General features: G+C 39.0%; 2 protein-coding genes across 3 annotated transcripts in view; one reads left to right on the top strand and one right to left on the bottom strand.

Annotated features, from left to right (window-relative positions):
• Positions 1–2,696: 2,696 nt before the first annotated feature.
• Positions 2,697–17,582, bottom strand: part of SNX12 (sorting nexin 12) — a 63,257-nt gene continuing 48,371 nt past the window's right edge. The window contains exon 5 of one of the 2 annotated variants that reach the window (XM_006076376.3): positions 2,697–2,771. In XM_006076376.3, coding sequence (XP_006076438.1) covers positions 2,712–2,771 — 60 coding nt within the window. In that variant the 3' untranslated portion in view covers positions 2,697–2,711. Of the gene's footprint in view, positions 2,775–17,582 lie in introns of both variants that reach the window. The other variant, XM_006076375.3, reaches the window with a different exon arrangement.
• On the top strand, positions 15,111–15,819 carry LOC102403652 (60S ribosomal protein L21-like). Its single transcript, XM_044936994.2, has one exon. The coding sequence runs from the start codon at positions 15,148–15,150 to the stop codon at positions 15,628–15,630; it is 483 nt and encodes a 160-aa protein (XP_044792929.1). The 5' UTR covers positions 15,111–15,147; the 3' UTR covers positions 15,631–15,819.

A 17,582-nucleotide genomic window follows, 5' to 3' on the forward strand; every position in this document is an offset into this window, starting at 1 on the left:
AAACCAGAAATCATAACAGAAAGATGACTGGAAAAATTCCAAAATATATGGAGATTAAACAATACTCTTCTAAATAACACATGGTCATGGAGAAATCTCAAGAGAAATTTAAAAATATTTTGGCTAGATGAAAATGAAAATATAACTTATCAAAATATGTGGGATACCACAAAAACAGTGCTTAGAGAGATGTCATAGTATTGAATGCATGAAAGAATAAAGATCTAAAATCAGTAATCTCAGTTTCCACCTTAGGAAGCTAGAAAAAGAAGAGTAAATTAAATTCTAAGTAGGCAGAAGAAAAGACAATAATAAGAATTAGAGCAGAAATCAATGAGCCCTAAAATAGAAATCAATAGAAAAAAATCAATGAAACTAAAAGCTGGTCCTTTAAAAAGGTCAATATACTAAATTATACATTGGATTGTACACTTTAAATGGGTGAGTTGTGTGGTGTATGAACTATACCTCAATAAAGCTATTTTTAAAAATCAGATCAAAACTATAAAAACAGTAAAAAGGCCAGTGGTTACCAGGGGTTAGGGAGGAGAGAGAGATAAATAAGAACACAGAAGATATTCAAGGTGGTGAAACTATTCTGTATGATACTATAAGTGGCTATATATGTCATCATACAGTTGTCAAAACCCACTGAATGTACAGTACCAAGTATGAACTATGGACTTCGGGTGATAATGATGTGTCATTATAGGTTCATTAATTTTAAGAAATGTACCACTCTGGTGCAGAATGTTGATTGTGGGGGAGGCTATGCTTGTGTGGGGTCAGGGGGTATATAGGAACTTACAGTTTAATTTTGATGTGAACATCAGTTCAGTTCAGTTCAGTTCAGTCGCTCAGTCGTGTCCGACTCTTTGCGACCCCATGAACCGCAGCACGCCAGGCCTCCCTGTCCATCACCAACTCCCAGAGTTCACCCAAACCCATGTCCATTGTGTCGGTGATGCCATCCAACCGTCTCATCCTCTGTTGTCCCCTTCTCCTCCTGCCCTCAATCTTTCCCAGCATCAGGATCTTTTCAAATGAGTCAGCTCTCTGCATCAAGTGGCCAAAGTATTGGAGTTTCATAAAACTGCTCTAAAAATAAAGTCTATTAAAATTGTTTAAATCAGAGACTCTTCAAATAGAATGTGAAATAACAATAAAACAAAAAATACTATAGCTTTATACTTTCTGTCCCATGGCTGTTTTTTAGGCCTAGCAAAATTAGGTCCATAAAAAGCACAGTCCATGTCCTCCTTTGCTATTTAGACTGAGAAGCCTAGTTCCTCCTCCTTAACTTGAATAGGCTAATCAGAGAACCTCATTAGGACCTCTGTTTTAGACTCCCTGTGGCACTTCAACTCCAGGCATTCTGTTTCACTCTACCCAGACAAGTGACCTAATGAAGTAAATCCAAAAGGTGATCTACACTAACCATGGAGAAATCTGTACCTTTTATACTCTTAACACTTAACCATCTTCTCTGTTTTTAACTAGCACGGTCTGTCTACTTGATCTGTTGATGGTTTTGCCATCTAACCCAGAATTCAAGATCCATGTCAAAGAAACAAAAATGTTAAAAACACTAAAGATAAATCTAGCTAAAATGCTAATGTTAAATGCACTGTTCTGGAAGGGAAGTGTAGAAGACTTAATTTGTTACAAACTCAAAAAACAAAGAAAGCTACCCTCCTTCAAACTGGCTTGATTAGCACCCATTGTAGTCCTGATCTCCAAGATGTTCTGACCTTGAAACTTCTTGCTGCAAACTAACCTGACAAGAAATAACTAATTGCATGCCTACCTGTGAAGAATCATTCATCACATTACTGCACTCCCATCTCATTTACTCTTCCTTCCAAAGCCTGATAATAGTGACTGTATATTGAGCTCTAAGTATGTGCTAGGCATCATGTTATACACTTTATATATTTTTTCATTTAATTTGTACAATAACCATATAAGTATACCTAATCTATTTGATAGGTAAAGAAACTGAAGTTTGAGAAGGTAACTAATTTTCCCATGATCACACAACTAATAATTTAAAGAGCTGGGATTCATTCTCCTAAATATAAAAGAAATCTTTAAAATGTTATTATTATCTCTATAGAGCTAATATTGCTTTAGAAAAAGATACTTCATAACTGAATCACCTTACTGTATACCTGAAACTAACACGACATTGTAAACCAACTATATAGTCCAATATAAAATAAAAACTAAAAAACAAAAAATAAAATATTGCTAGTTTTCTAAAAAAGAAAGAAAAAGGTACTTCATTAAAATTAAGCTTCTATCCATTTTAACTTCAAAGCATACTTCTTTCCTATTTAACCTTGCCTTCATAGGTATTTTTATTGCAGTTCAACCTAAGTTTCTTCATGCTTGAAGTCAAGCCAGGTCTCAAAACAGACGTTATTCTCCCAGTATTTTTTTCATGAATTCCACTCTAGTGAACTTGTATATAACCCCCAGGGTCATCTTCACCTGTTTTGCTGCTTATGGCCCAAGCCTTAAGTTCTCCTCTAGGGCCTAAGATTCATATCTAGATTTTTTCATACTCCCCTACTTTGGTTTTTTTATTTCTTGTTCTTTTCAGAGAACAAGAAATTAGTCCATAGGGACTACTTACCTGGCTAGACCAGAATGACATAGATTGCCTCATGAACTGGAATTCTGACAGCCCAAGAGCTCAATATCCTAGGTCACAAACGATGAAGAGGACTGTACAGGCAATTGCTTTCTTGTGGTCTCTTTTCTGATGGCTGCTGGAATGACAAAAAAAAGAAAGAAATATTACATCTTATAAGAGTAACCATTAAACTCTTTCATATTATTACAAAGTAGAATCAATATAACAAGTCCTCAGCATAATCATAAATAATTTTCCTGCTGTTAACCACCAATGCCAAATATACAGTATTAACATAAAAACAGCTGTAAGTCTTCTTGCTAGCTAACGAACTCCCCTCCTCCATCCCATTGCCAGCAATTATACACCTCAGTATCCAATTATTTTAATGTTCTTTCCGTTCATAACAAATGATAGCTAGAATTGAAAATGTGCCAGATTACCATCACAGCAGTTAATCTTCTTAAAGTTTTCATAGCTGGAGCTCTACATCTACAATTCAGACTCATTTTTGCTTTACATTTTCTCTTCTCCTACACGCCTATGTTTCTTATACATAGACACAATCATGTCAAATAGAATCAGTCAGGGCAACTGAGATCAAAACCCCCATACTCAAGCAGATTCTACACAGTCCTCTATATATAGTGAATTACAGATGGTTCTAGAAAATAGAAGAAGATTATTCCAAAAAGTCAATACATTTTTAAAGCTCCAATTTTCTAATTACAAAAGGCCAAAACTCATCAGTCTCCTGGATATATTCCTATCAAAATTATGATTTATAGTCACCTTCAATTCCAGTGGTGGCATTAATAACTTATCAAACATACACCAAATCCCATTTGTCACAAAGTATTCTAAAGTTATCAAATTGCTTCCCAGCTACCAATATCAGTTCCAAAATTTCCCTAAGATCTAAATACAATAATTTCAAAAAGTTTCCTTAGTATTTCATCTAACTAATAATAATTTTAACAATAACACTATTTATAGTCTAGATTCAAACTAATTTGAATTGTTTGAATTCAAACAATATTATCTTCTAATATACTCCAAATTATGGGCTTCTCTGGTGGCTCAGTGGTAAAGAATACACCTGCAATGCAGGAAGACAGTAGACAAGGTTCAATCCCTGGGTTGGGAAGGTCCCCTGGAGGAGGGCATGGCAACCCACTCCAGTATTCTTGCCCGGAGAATCCCATGGACAGAGGAGGCTGATGGGCTACAGTCCATAGAGTCGCAAAGAGTTGGACACAACTGAAGCGACTGAGCATGCACACACGGATACTCTGAATCACACCTATGCTTAAGCCAAAAAAAAAAGAACTATCCACCATTTCCTAAAACCTTCTTGTTTTTGGTCTTGCTCATCCATTCAAGGAGTCTCTATCTCCTCTCCTTAACTCTGGGTATCCCAATTTTGTTTCCCTTGCAAATTTCTTAATTGGAAGCTATTCATTTTCCTTTATTCATCCCTTCCCATAAATCAAGACCAAGTTAACATCATCTCATGTCTTGTTCACTGGATCCCCAAAGTATTGTTTTACTCAATAGCCCTTCTTTCTTCAGAGTTTACACTGCTTAATTTTATCATCCTGTTAATGTTAAATGTCAACTTTCAGATCTCCCCTTGACATTCACTGAGGACTTTGGTACCAACTGTTTTCTTTCCCCTTTTCATTCTGAAAGCCTTCACTATTCCCCTTGATGATCTAACATCCAAACTTCACAGCTCCATGACATATCCTATTTTAATTTCTTCAGCTCAGCCATCCATTTCTGTAGTGACACCTGGAATGGCTCTACCTCCAAAACCAGAGTCTGCACTCAGAACTACCTGTTTTTCTGCCTGTCCTACACTTTACAGTCTTCGAATTTACCCTTCAACTTTCCAAAGGCCTTCGATTCATCAATGCTCTTAACTCTTCTCAAAGGCCTCAATGTCCCTTTGGACTTCACTTCCTTCTCTACCTAGGAAAGATTCCATGGACAGTGGGACTTCATTGACAGTAACTAGCACACTCAATTCTCCTATCCCCTTGATTTTCCACTATATTTATCCTGCCAATTCCTACTCATAAATCAACCCAACGATTTCTTTTTTCTATTCCTGTTTACAAATTACAAAGTACTATTAAGGAAAATTCTATACTCCTGACCACTAGTTTCTCCTCCACCCAACTGATCTTCTATTGCTATCAGAGTGATCTTTTACTTTTGGCAGGGGAGGGGGCTGCACTGAGTCTTCTTTGCACCACACAGACTCTCTGGTTGTGGTGCATGGGCTTAGTTGCCCTCAGTATGTGGGATCTTAGTTCCCTGATCAGGGATCAAACTCATGTCCTCCGTATTGGAAGGTAGATTCTTAACCACTGGACCACCAGGGAAGTGCCAGAATGATCTTTTAAAACATAGATTAAGCAAGACTTCATGAATGGCAGAATGAGGGGCTCAGCTAATTTTCTCCCCATGAAAACAATGATATAACTGTACAGATTTGTCAAAAACAACCATTTCAAGATTCTGGAAATAGACCAAAATTAAAAAATAAATTTAAAAGTATTTAAGAAAATCTATTAAATGTTGGCTAAGAACAGTGGGAATCTATGGTGTTTTAGCCTGAGGCTTGTTCATATTCCCACCTCCCTCCCCAGCTCTACTGGAGCTGATATTATAAGGTTAGGGCAAGTCAAATCATAAAAACCAACAACTTGGCTGCTGGAGGGGAATTACTTGTATGAGAATGAGCACACACAAAAAAATTTCTATGCCCAGGGGTGTTGAAGATAACAGCAAACTCCTTAGATCAGAGAAAAGGATCATCACAGTTACCTGAGATTACAGCATTGGTTGGGGCAAGCAACAGAATAGCAGGCCTGCTGAAAGTTTAGCAGAGAGATGCAGAGAGAAAGACAACCCTGGTAGGGCTTAATAAGCTCCCTCATACCCCCGTGGGTCTACAATGCTATGTATGTACAAGGTTGCACTCAAGCTCAAGGTACTAGAGAGGATCCTACTTAACTACATTTCCCTGCTTGAATGCTAAGCCTTACAAAGGTACAGAGGAGACACAAGAAGGCCCAGCAGAAAGTAAAAATCAAGGAAACTTTTTAAACTCTCCTGAACTTCAACTATACTTCCAAACCTACACACAATTCCATGGACAAAGAGTAAAAGACAACACTGGCCCAAGGTATTTAGAGACAATCTCTAATAAAACAATTGGCTGAATGCTAAGCTATCCTGACCTGTATGACACCAAGGAAGCCAAGCTTACAAATAAAAAGAGTAGAAACATTAATAGGCTACACACTGAAGAGAGAGAATTCACAGAATTGATCCAGGCAAGCCACCACAGCAACCTCAGAGACAGAATAGGTAGGAATCAGAACCTGAAATTAACCTTTTGAGGAACTGCCAACTGTTTTCCAAAGTGGCTACACCCACTGTTTTCCAAAGTGGCTACATACCGCAACCAGAGAGTCTGTGTGGTGCAAAGAAGACTCAGTGCAACCCCCTCCCCTGCCAAAAGTAAAAGATCACTCTGATAGCAATAGATAAGTTGGGTGGAGGAGAAACTAGTGGTCAGGAGTATAGGATTTTCCTTAATAGTACTTTGTAATTTGTAAACAGGAATAGAAAAAAGAAATCGTTGGGTTGATTTGTGAGTAGGGATTGGCCGGATAAATATAGTGGAAAATCAATAGGATGGCTATGGTCAAAAAGATGGACAATAAACAAGCTTTGGCAAGGATGTGGAAAAAACTGGAACTCTCATACACTGTTTCTGGGAATGTAAAATTGTGTAACTGCTTTGGAAAACAGTATACCACTATTTACAATAGCTAGAACTAGATGTCCATTGACAGATGAATGGATAAAGAAGCTGTGGTACATATATACAATAGAATAAAAGCCATAAAAAGGAACACATTTAAGTAGTTCTACTGAGGTGAACAAACCTAGAGCCTATTATACAGAGTGAAGTAAGTCAGAAAGAGAAATATAAATATTGTATTCTGATGCATATAAATGGAATCTAGAAAGATGGTACTGATGAACTTATTTTCAGGGCAGCAATGGTGAAACAGACCTAAAAAACAGACTTATGGACACGGTGGGAGGGAAGGAGGAAGTGGGTGAGATGTATGGAGAGAGTAACATGGAAACTTACAATGCCATATGTAAAATAGATAGCCAATAGGAATTTGCTGTATGACTCAGGGAACTCAAATAGGGGCTCTGTGATAATCTAGATGGGTGGGATGGAGAAGGAGATGGGAGGGAGGGAGGGGACATGGGTGTATCTATGGCTGATTCTTGTTGATGTTTGACAAAAAACCCACAAAATTGTGTAAAGAAATTATCCTTCAATTAAAAAAAGCAAAGTGGCAAAAAATAAGTGTTGCCAGTTTCTCAAAAGGTTAAACTTGGAGTAACCTACCATATGTCTGAAACAACCCAAAATATCCATCAATTGATGAATGGATAAACAAAATATGGTATATTCATACAATGGAATACTATTTGGACATAAAAAGGAATAAAGGAAGTTCTGTCACATAACATGGATGAACCTTGAAAACACTATGCTAAGTAAAAAAGTCAGACCAAAAGGAGACATATTGTATGATTTCATTTATATAAAATGCTCAGTTCAGTTCAGTTCAGTTATTCAGTCGTGTCCAACTCTTTGCAACCCCATGGACCACAGCACGCCAGGCTTCCCTGTCCATCACCAACTCCTGGAGCTTGCTCAAACTCGTGTCTGTTGAGTCGGTGATGCCATCCAACCATCTCATCCTTTGTCATCCCCTTCTCCTCCTGCCTTCAATCTTTCCCAGCATCACGATCTTTTCCAGTGAGTCAGTTCTTCATATCAGGTGGCCAAAGTATTGGAGTTTCAGCTTCAGAATCACTCCTTCCAATGAATATTCAGGACTGATTTCCTTTAGGATTGACTGGTTTGATCTCCTGGCAGTCCAAGGGACTCTCAAGTGTCTTCTCCAACACCACAGTTCAAAAGCATCAATTCTTTGGTGCTCAGCTTTCTTTATAGTTCAACTCTCACATCCATACATGACTACTGGAAAAACCATAACTTAGACCAGATGGACCTTTGTTGGCATAGTAATGTCTGCTTTCTAATATGCTGTCTAGGTTTGTCATAACTTTTCTTCCACGGAGCAAGCATCTTTAAATTTCATGGTTTTGCTTTATTTTTTTGCTATATTTTGCTTAAATTTCATGCAGTGACCATCTGCAGTGATTTTGGAGCCCAAGAAAATAAAGTCTCTTACTGTTTCCCCATCTATTTGCCATGAAGTGATGGGACTGGATACCATGATCTTAGTTTTTTGAATGTTGAGTTTTAAGCCAGCTTTATTACTCTCCTCTTTCACCTTCATCAAGAAGCTCTTTAGTTCCTCTTTGCTTTCTGTGATAAGGGTAGTGTCATCTGCATATCTGAGGTTATTGATGTTTCTCCCAGCAATCTTGATTACAGCTTGTGCTTCATCCAGCCTGGCATTTCGCATGATGTACTCTGCATATAAGTTACATAAGCAGGGTGACAATATATACCCTTGACGTACTCCTTTCCCAATTTGAAACCTGTTCATTGTTCCATGTCTGGTTCTAACTGTTGCTTCCTGACCTACATGCAGGTTTCTCAGGAGGCAGGTAAGATGATCTGGTATTCCCATCTCTTTCAGAATTTTCCAGTTTGTTGTGATCCACACAGTCAAAGGCTTTGGCATAGTCAATAAAGCAGAAGTAGATGTTTTTCTGGAATTCCCTTGCTTTTTCTATGATCCAACAGATGTTGGCAGTTTGATCTCTGGTTCCTCTGCCTTTTCTAAATCCAGCTTGAACATCTGGAAGTTCCCAGTTCACATACTGTTGAAGCCTCGCTTGGAGAATTTTGAGCATTACTTTGGTAGCGTGTGAAAAGAGTGCAATTGTGTGATAGTTTGAACATTCTTTGGCATTGCCTTTCTTTGGGATTGGAATGAAAACTGACCTTTTCCAGTCCTGTGGCCACTGCTGAGTTTTCTAAATTTGCTGGCCTATTGAGTGCAGCACTTTAGCAGCAGCATCTTTTAGGATTTGAAACAGCTCAACTGGAATTCCATCACCTCCACTAGCTTTGTTCATAGTGATGCTTCCTAAGGCCCACTTTACCTCACACTCCAGGATGTGTGGCTCTAGGTGAGTGATCACACCATTGTGGTTATCTGGATCATTAAGATCTTTTTTGTATAGTTCTTCTGTATATTCTTGCCACCTTTTCTTAATATCTTCTGCTTCTGTTAGGTCTGTACCATTTCTGTCCTTTATTGTGCCCATCTTTGCATGAAATGTTCCCTTGGTATCTCTAATTTTCTTGAAGAGATCTCTAGTCTTTCCCATTCTATTGTTTTCCTCTATTTCTTTGCACTGATCACTGAGGAAGTCTTTCTTATCTCTCCTTGCTATTCTTTGGAACACTGCATTCAAATGGGTATATTTTTCCTTTTCTCCTTTGCCTTTAGCTTTCTTTTCTCAGCTATTTGTAAGGCCTCTTCAGGCAACCATTTTGTCTTTCCTATTTCTTTTTCTTGAGGATTGTCTTGATCATTGCCTCCTGTACAATGTCACGAACCTCTGTCCACAGTTCTTCAGGCACTCTGCTTATCAGATCTAATCCCTTGAATCTATTCGTCACTTCCACTGTATAATCATAAGGGATCTGATTTAGATCATATCTGAATGGTCTAGTGGTTTTCCCTACTTTCTTCATTTTAAGTCTGAATTTTGCAATAAGGAGTTCATGATCTGAGCCACAGTCAGCTCCCGGTCTTGTTTTTTGCTGACCGTATAGAGCTTCTCCATCTTCAGCTGCAATAAAATATTCAGAGTGGACAAATTCATAGAGACAGAAAGTAGACTGTTGGTTGCCAGGGACTAAGGGATGGCGAAAATTGGAAGTGACTGCTAACTGGTACAGTTTCTTTTTGGTGTGATGAAAATATTCTGGAATTAGATGGTGGTGATGATTGCACAACCTTGTGAATATATTAAAAACCACTGAGTTATATACTTTAAAATGATGTATTTTATGGTATGTGAATTACATCTCAATTTAAAAAAAGCAATATTTAAGTGAAAGCAGCCAGATGCCAAAGGTTATATAGCGTGTGATTCCATTCATATGAAATTTATAGAAAAGGCATATCTATAGAGACAGAAAGTAGATTAGTGGTTGCATAGGAATAGGGACGAGTAAGGAGACTGACAGACAAAGGGTACAAAAGATCTTGTGGTCTGATGGAAATATTCTAAAGTCAGATTGTGGTCATAGTTGTACAACTATATAATTTACTAAAAATCATTGAATTGTATACTTCAAATAGGTGAATTTTATGGTATGTAAGTTGTACCTCAATAAAGGTATCATTAAAAAAGAAAATATAAATAAACTAAGGTTCCTTAGAGAAATGGCAGGTCTCAGGCAGGAAATATATGAGGTAATCTCTATGCCAAAAATCAAGCAAGCTATGAAAACCTAATGACTAGTGTTGAAGGGATACAAGAGGTAACATTTTGGCAAGATATGGGACAATTTGAGTGTTAAAAAGGATAATGAATGCAATCAATTGAAACCCACTGAATATATTTTTAAAAACACGGGTTCATAATGATAAAGCGAGAACAGACACATACAACTCACTGGATATCATTGAAAGTAAGTAAACAGGGCACAAAGCATTTATTCTAAAAACTGGCAATCAAGTCCAAGATAAAGAATTAAGTATCTCTCCTGTCCTCTCTGCACAAGTAACTCAATAGCTGTAATTGATGAGAGAAAGTTTATTTTCAGAAGAATTCCAACTAATTAATGTAGAAGATAAAATTGGAAAATCACCACCTTGAAATTCCTAGTGAAATAATTAATTCTGCTAATGATTATCAATGAATTAAATCAATAGATGAAAGGTTGATGGGAAACATCATAACGAAGGAATCAGACTGTCACCTGCTCATTAAAAGTGGAATAGACATGAGGCTCCAGATGTGACTCAAAGTGCATTACACACCAACCCTTGTGTAATATTCTTGACAAAAAAAATAGTTGAGCCTGAATCAAGCCTCTAAAGCTAACTTCCATTATAGAAAAATATGGAGTGTATAGAGGAATAAAGTAAATGACAGCAGAAGAAAGGTAACAGACAAATCCAAAATGTGGGATTTTCTGTAGGACAACTGACCCACTTTTTGTAACAAGTCGATGGCTTGAAAAAGTAAAGTGCAGACTGCTCTAGATTAAGAGAGGCTTAAGAAATAATATGGACCACAGCCTTGTCTAACTCAGTGAAACTAAGCCATGCTGTGTGGGGCCACCCAAGACGGGAGGGTCATGGTAGAGAGGTCTGACAGAATGTGGTCCACTGGAGAAGGAAATGGCAAATCACTTCAGTATTCTTGCCTTGAGAACCCCATGAACAGTATGAAAAGGCAAAATGATAGGATACTGAAAGGGGAACTCCCTGGGTCAGTAGGTGCCCAATATGCTACTGGAGATCAGTGGAGAAATAACTCCAGAAAGAATGAAGGGATGGAGCCAAAGCAAAAACAATAATGCTGAAGCTGAAACTCCAATACTTTGGCCACCTCATGCGAAGAGTTGACTCACTGGAAAGGACCCTGATGCTGGGAGGGATTGGGGGCAGGAGAAGAAGGGGACGACAGAAGATGAGATGGCTGGATGGCATCACCGACTCGACGGACATGAGTCTGAGTGAACTCTGGGAGTTGGTGATGGACAGGGAGGCCTGGTGTGCTGCGATTCATGGGGTCGCAAAGAGTCGGACACGACTGAGCGACTGAACTGAACTGAACTGAAGAAATAATAACCATCTTGTATAACTGAAACCTTGTATACCTTGATCAACATTTTTCTCTTTAACCCCTATCCTCCCTGGTCATCGTAAATATTCCCTAGTGTATACCTGTATCAAATCATAAAGTTGTACACCTTAAATATATGCTTTTTTTTCTTTCTGGTAGCGCTTTGTAGGCTCTTAGTTCCCTGACCAGGGATCAAAGTTGGACTCCTGCATTAGAAGCATGGAGTCCTAACCACTAGACTGCCAGATAATTCCTTAAATATATACTACTTTTATTTGTCAATTACACCTTGTCTTGGTCTGTTCGTCCAGGCTGCTATAACAAAATACCATATACTTGTGTGTGTGTCTGTGTGTGTGTTCAGTTGGTCAGTCATGTCCAACTCTTTGCAACCTGCCAGGCTCCTCTGTGGAGAAGGCGATGGCATCCCACTCCAGCACTCTTGCCTGGAAAATCCCATGGATGGAGGAGCCTGGTAGGCTGCAGTCCATGGGGTCACTAGGAGTCGGACACGACTGAGCAACTTCCCTTTCACTTTCCACTTTCATGCATTGGAGAAGGAAATGGCAACCCACTCCAGTGTTCTTGCCTGGAGAATCCCAGGGACGGGGGAGCCTGGTGGGCTGCCGTCTATGGGGTCGCACAGAGTCGGACACGACTGAAGTGACTTAGCAGCAGGCTCCTCTGTCCGTGGGATTCTCCAGGGAAGAATACCGGAATGGGTTGCCATTTCCTACTCCAATTACACCTCATTTTAGTCTGTTTGTCCAGGCTGCTATAACAAAATACCATAGCTTATAAATAACATAAATTTATTTTTTATAGTTCTAGAGACAGGGAGGGAAGTCCAAGATCAAAGTGCTGGCAGATTAAGTGTCTGGTAAGATCCCCTCTTCATAGACAACTCTCTTTTCTCTGTGTCCTCACATGGTGGAATGGGTAAGGGATTTCTCTGAAGTCTTTTTTATAAAGGCACTAATCCTATTCATGAGGGCTCTGTCCTTACGACATAATCATCTTCTAAATGCCCTACCTCCTAACACCATCACGATGGGGGTTAGGTTTCAACATACAAACTTGGGGAAGGGGGTGGAACACAAACATTTAATCTATAGCAATGTCAGTAAGCAGGTAAAAATGATGATAACCAAATGTAATATGAGAACATTGTTTGGATCTTTATATGAACAAACCAACTGTTGGACAATCTTTTGAGATAACCTGAGAAATTTTATAATGAACTGGGTACTAGATACTATTAAGGAATTATTAATTTTGTAAGATAGCATAAGGAGAAGGCAATGGCAACCCACTCCAGTATTCTTGCCTGGGAAATCCCATGGACGGAGGAGCTTGGTAGGCTGCAGTCCATGGGGTCGCAAAGAGTCGGACATGACTGAGCGACTTCACTTTCACTTTTCCTTTCATGCATTGGAGAAGGAAATGGCAACCCACTCCAGTATTCTTGCCTGGAGAATCCCAGGGACGGGAGCCTGGTGGGCTGCCGTCTATGGGGTCACACAGAGTCAGACACAACTGATGTGACTTAGCAGCAGCAGCAGCAAGATAGCATAACCACAGCATAACTGTTATATAAGAAAATGTCTGTACTTTAGACATGCCTAGTGAATATGTATGGTGAAATAACATGATACCTGGGATTGGCTTTTAAAAAAATTTCAGCAAATTTTAAAAAAGAAGGAAACCAGAATTGAAAGAGACACGTGTACCCCAATGTTCATCGCAGCACTGTTTATAATAGCCAGGACATGGAAGAAACCTAGATGTCCATCAGCAGATGAATGGATAAGAAAGCTGTGGTACATATACACAATGGAGTATTACTCAGCCATCAAAAAGAATACATTTGAATCAGTTCCAATGAGGTGGTTGAAACTGGAGCTGATTTTACAGAGTGAAATAAGCCAGAAAGAAAAACACCAATACAGTATACTAACGCATATATATGGAATTTAGAAAGATGGTAATGATAACCCTGTATGCAAGACAACAAAAGAGACACAGATGTATAGAACAATCTTTTGGACTCTATGGGAGAGGGACGGGGGGATGATTTGGGAGAATGGCATTGAAACATGTATAATATCATATAAGAAACGAATCACTAGTCCAGGTTTGATGCAGGGTACAGGATGCTTGGGGCTGGTGCACTGGGATGACCCAGAGGGATGGTATGGGGAGGGAGGTGGGAGGGGGGTTCAAGATTGGGAACACGTGTACACCCGTGGCAGATTCATGTTAATGTATGGCAAAACCAATACAATATTGTAAAGTAATTAGCCTCTAATTAAAATAAATAAATTAAAAAAAAGAAAGGAAAGAGAAAGGAAAAAAGAGATAGCTGAAACAAGATTGGCAAAATCTTGGTAATTATTGAATGTAGTTAATGGGTACTGGAGAAGGCAATGGCACCCCACTCCAGTACTCTTGCCTGGAAAATCCCAGGGATGGAGGAGCCTGGAAGGCTGCAGTCCATGGGGTAGCTAAGGGTCGGACACAACTGAGTGACTTCATTTTCACGTTTCACTTTCACGCATTGGAGAAGGAAATGGCAACCCACTCCAGTGTTCTTGCCTGGAGAATCCCAGGAATGGGGGAGCCTGGTGGGCTGCCGTCTATGGGTTTGCACAGAGTCGGACACGACTGAAGTGACAGCAGCAGCAGTTAATGGGTACATGAAGGTTCATTATATAATTCTCTTTATTTATGAGTACATTTGAAGACATTTATTTAAAGTCACAAATCTCTCCATGTAACTTCTGAGTATAAAAAAAACTTCAGTAGTTCTCCAAGGTCCACAGAGATAAAGCTCAAATCTATAGCATGGTCTATAAAGCCCTCCATAATCCAGTCCCCAGCCTCATCTCCTACTACTCCCTAAATTACAGTCATTAAACCTATTTCACATCCCCATGCCTTTGCTCCTCTTTCCTGTTTTTTGTTATCACACTTCCTCCTAAAACTTTCTGGCCTGAGGAGAGCTTTCTGACACCAGCATAAGTCTCCATGAACCCTTTCTTGACCTCCAATATTCAATCTACTTTGGTTTGAACTTTCTTCTCCTATCATATAATATCTGTGTTCTTATCTGTAGCCTTAGAGTCTTTGCTCAGTTTCAAACTGTACCTAGGAACTGCTGTACCACGTCCTTCCACAGATCTCACTGGACTGTTTCCCACTGAGAGAGCTCAAAAGTCACTATCTTACAGCACAACATTTAAGGAGGCACTCACTCTCAGGGTCAAGCAAGTGTAGCATCGGCACTACAGGCATCTCATTTTGCTTTACCCTAGATCTGGTCCCTCCTCACACCTAAGTCCAAACATTAAAGTCCTTCTATCTTTTATCACTCTGGTCTCAGGTGCACTCACATGTACCTCTTTAATTCCCTTCTGACAGTTGGCATATGGGAAAATGTGCCTCTCTCCATTTGTAACTTGAAAATTTCCCCTGACTGTGGGCCCTGGTTGCTGAGTACAAGGGAAGTGTTGGTGTTATGCCAGTCACAGAAATGGAAATAGCTTAAATCCTTAGTGAAATTAAACATAAGAACCAGCTTTTCGGCCAGAACCACCATCTTCCAGTAATTCGCCAAAATGACCAACACAAAGGGAAAGAAGAGGGGCACCCGCTACATGTTCTCTAGGCCTTTTAGAAAACATGGAGTTGTTCCTTTGGCCACATACATGCGAATCTACAAGAAGGGTGATATTGTAGATATCAAGGGAATGTGTACTGTTCAAAAAGGAATGCCCCACGAATGTTGCCATGGCAAAACTGGGAGAGCCTACAATGTTACCCAGCATGCTGTTGTCATCATTGTAAACAAACAAGTTAAGGACAAGATTCTTGCCAAGAGAATTAATGTGCGTATCGAGCATATTAAGCACTCTAAGAGCCGAGATAGCTTCCTGAAACGTATGAAGGAAAATGATCAGAAAAAGAAGGAAGCCAAAGAGAAAGGGACTTGGGTTCAGCTGAAGTGCCAGCCTGCTCCACCCAGAGAAGTACACTTTGGGAGGACCAATGGAAAGGAACCCAAACTGTTGGAGCCCATTCCCTATGAATTTATGGCCTGATGTGTTATGGCCTGATGTGTGTAAAAATAAAGACCTGGACTGTACAAATGTTTCTCTTAATTAAGTAGAGGTGTTGTGTCCAAATTCAGTGGGTGATGTCTTTTCAAATTTAGTGTCTTTTCTTCCTGAAAGATGAAAGATAGTTTGTTGTTCAGTATGCTCCATTTTTTAATAAACTGCCAGATATTATTTATAAAAATAAATAAATAAACATAAGAACCAGTGCCATCAAATTCTAAAAACTCTTGAAAATACTCCGCAGATCCCTTCAAAGCACTGTTAGTATCTACCTACATCTTCTTCCTCTAAGCGTATGCATGCTAAGTCACTTCAGTCATGCCCGACTCTTTGAGACCCTATGGACTGTAGCCCACCAGGCTCCTCTGTCCATGGGATTCTCCAAGCAAGAATACTGGAGTGGGTTACCATGCCCTCCTCCAGGAAATCTTCCCCACCTAGGGATCAAATCCATGACTCTTAAGTCTCCTGCATTGGCAGGTGGGTTCTTCACTACTAGCACTGCCTTTCTCTCTCTCAAGTTAAACTTCAAAAATTCATCCAATTTTCATTTAATAACTAATATTACAAAAATATTTTATATTTTTCATTGCTTATGTATAATGCTTAATTTATTCTGTAGGCTTTTAATCTGCTACTCTGAAAACACAACCACTACTCTTAGTTTTTCTGATAAAATTGTCCAAAACTTCAAGTTACTAATTTTAAAAATGTTTAAAAATATAACCATAAAAGAATTAAATATTCATCCTGCCAATCATGTTTAAACTATGTTTCAGTATACCAAATAGACCTAGCCAGTCAGAGACAATTCTTTACAAAAGATTTCCAGCTAATAGATGTAGAAAGAATGATAGAACTAGAAAAATTACCAGTTTGAAGCCTCTTATAATATAACTGATTTAGACAATGATCATTGTGCATACATTCATGTTAGTCGCTCAGTCATGTCCGATTCTTTGTGATCCCATGGACTGTAGCCCACCAGGCTCCTTTGTCCATGGAATTTTCCAGGCAACAATACTGGAGTGGGTTGACATTTGCTACTCCAGATAATAATTATCACTGGATGCTAAAACTAATAGAAGACAAATAGGGAATTTTAAGTGGGGGGATCAAATGGTCACCAATTTGCAACCAGATACTAGAATAGCATGTGTGAAGGTTTCGATTCAAGAGGAAGAGAGCATGGAATTCTCAATAATGGAAAACGGGGTTTAGAGTTTGAGATAGAAAGTTGTTTTTTTTTTTCCCTTCTCTATATGAATTTATTTTTTTAAATTTATTTTATTTTTTAACTTTACAATATTGTTTCTTTTAATTTTATTTTATTTTTAAACTTTACAATATTGTATTAGTTTTGCCAAATATCGAAATGAATCTGCCACAGGTATACCTGTGTTCCCCATCCTGAACCCTCCTCCCTCCTCCCTCCCCATATCCTCCCTCTGGGTCGTCCCAGTGCACCAGCCCCAAGCATCCAGTATCGTGCATCAAACCTGGACTGGCGACTCGTTTCATACATGATATTATACATGTTTCAATGCCATTCTCCCAAATCTCCCCACCCTCTCCCTCTCCTACAGAGTCCATAAGACTGATCTATACATCAGTGTCTTTTGCTGTCTCGTACACAGGGTTATTGTTACCATCTTTCTAAATTCCATATATATGCGTTAGTATACTGTATTGAAAACGGGGTTTAGAGTTTGAGATAGAAAGTTTTGATAAAAGAAGCTGATACAGGAGCAAGATGTAGGATCTTGGAAGCTACTCAAAGAATTGTGGACTTTCTCTTACAGGGGCTAGGAAGCCACTGAAGGGTTATGTTTTAGAAAGTATTCTCTGGCTATAGTGTGGAGAATGCTTTGGGAGTAGGAAAGTGGGGGCAGGTAGATGAATTAAGAGATAGTTGCAATAGTGGAGGTGAAATG

The sequence above is a fragment of the Bubalus bubalis genome, chromosome X (genome assembly GCF_019923935.1).
Source record: "Bubalus bubalis isolate 160015118507 breed Murrah chromosome X, NDDB_SH_1, whole genome shotgun sequence".
Lineage (NCBI taxonomy): Eukaryota > Metazoa > Chordata > Mammalia > Artiodactyla > Bovidae > Bubalus > Bubalus bubalis.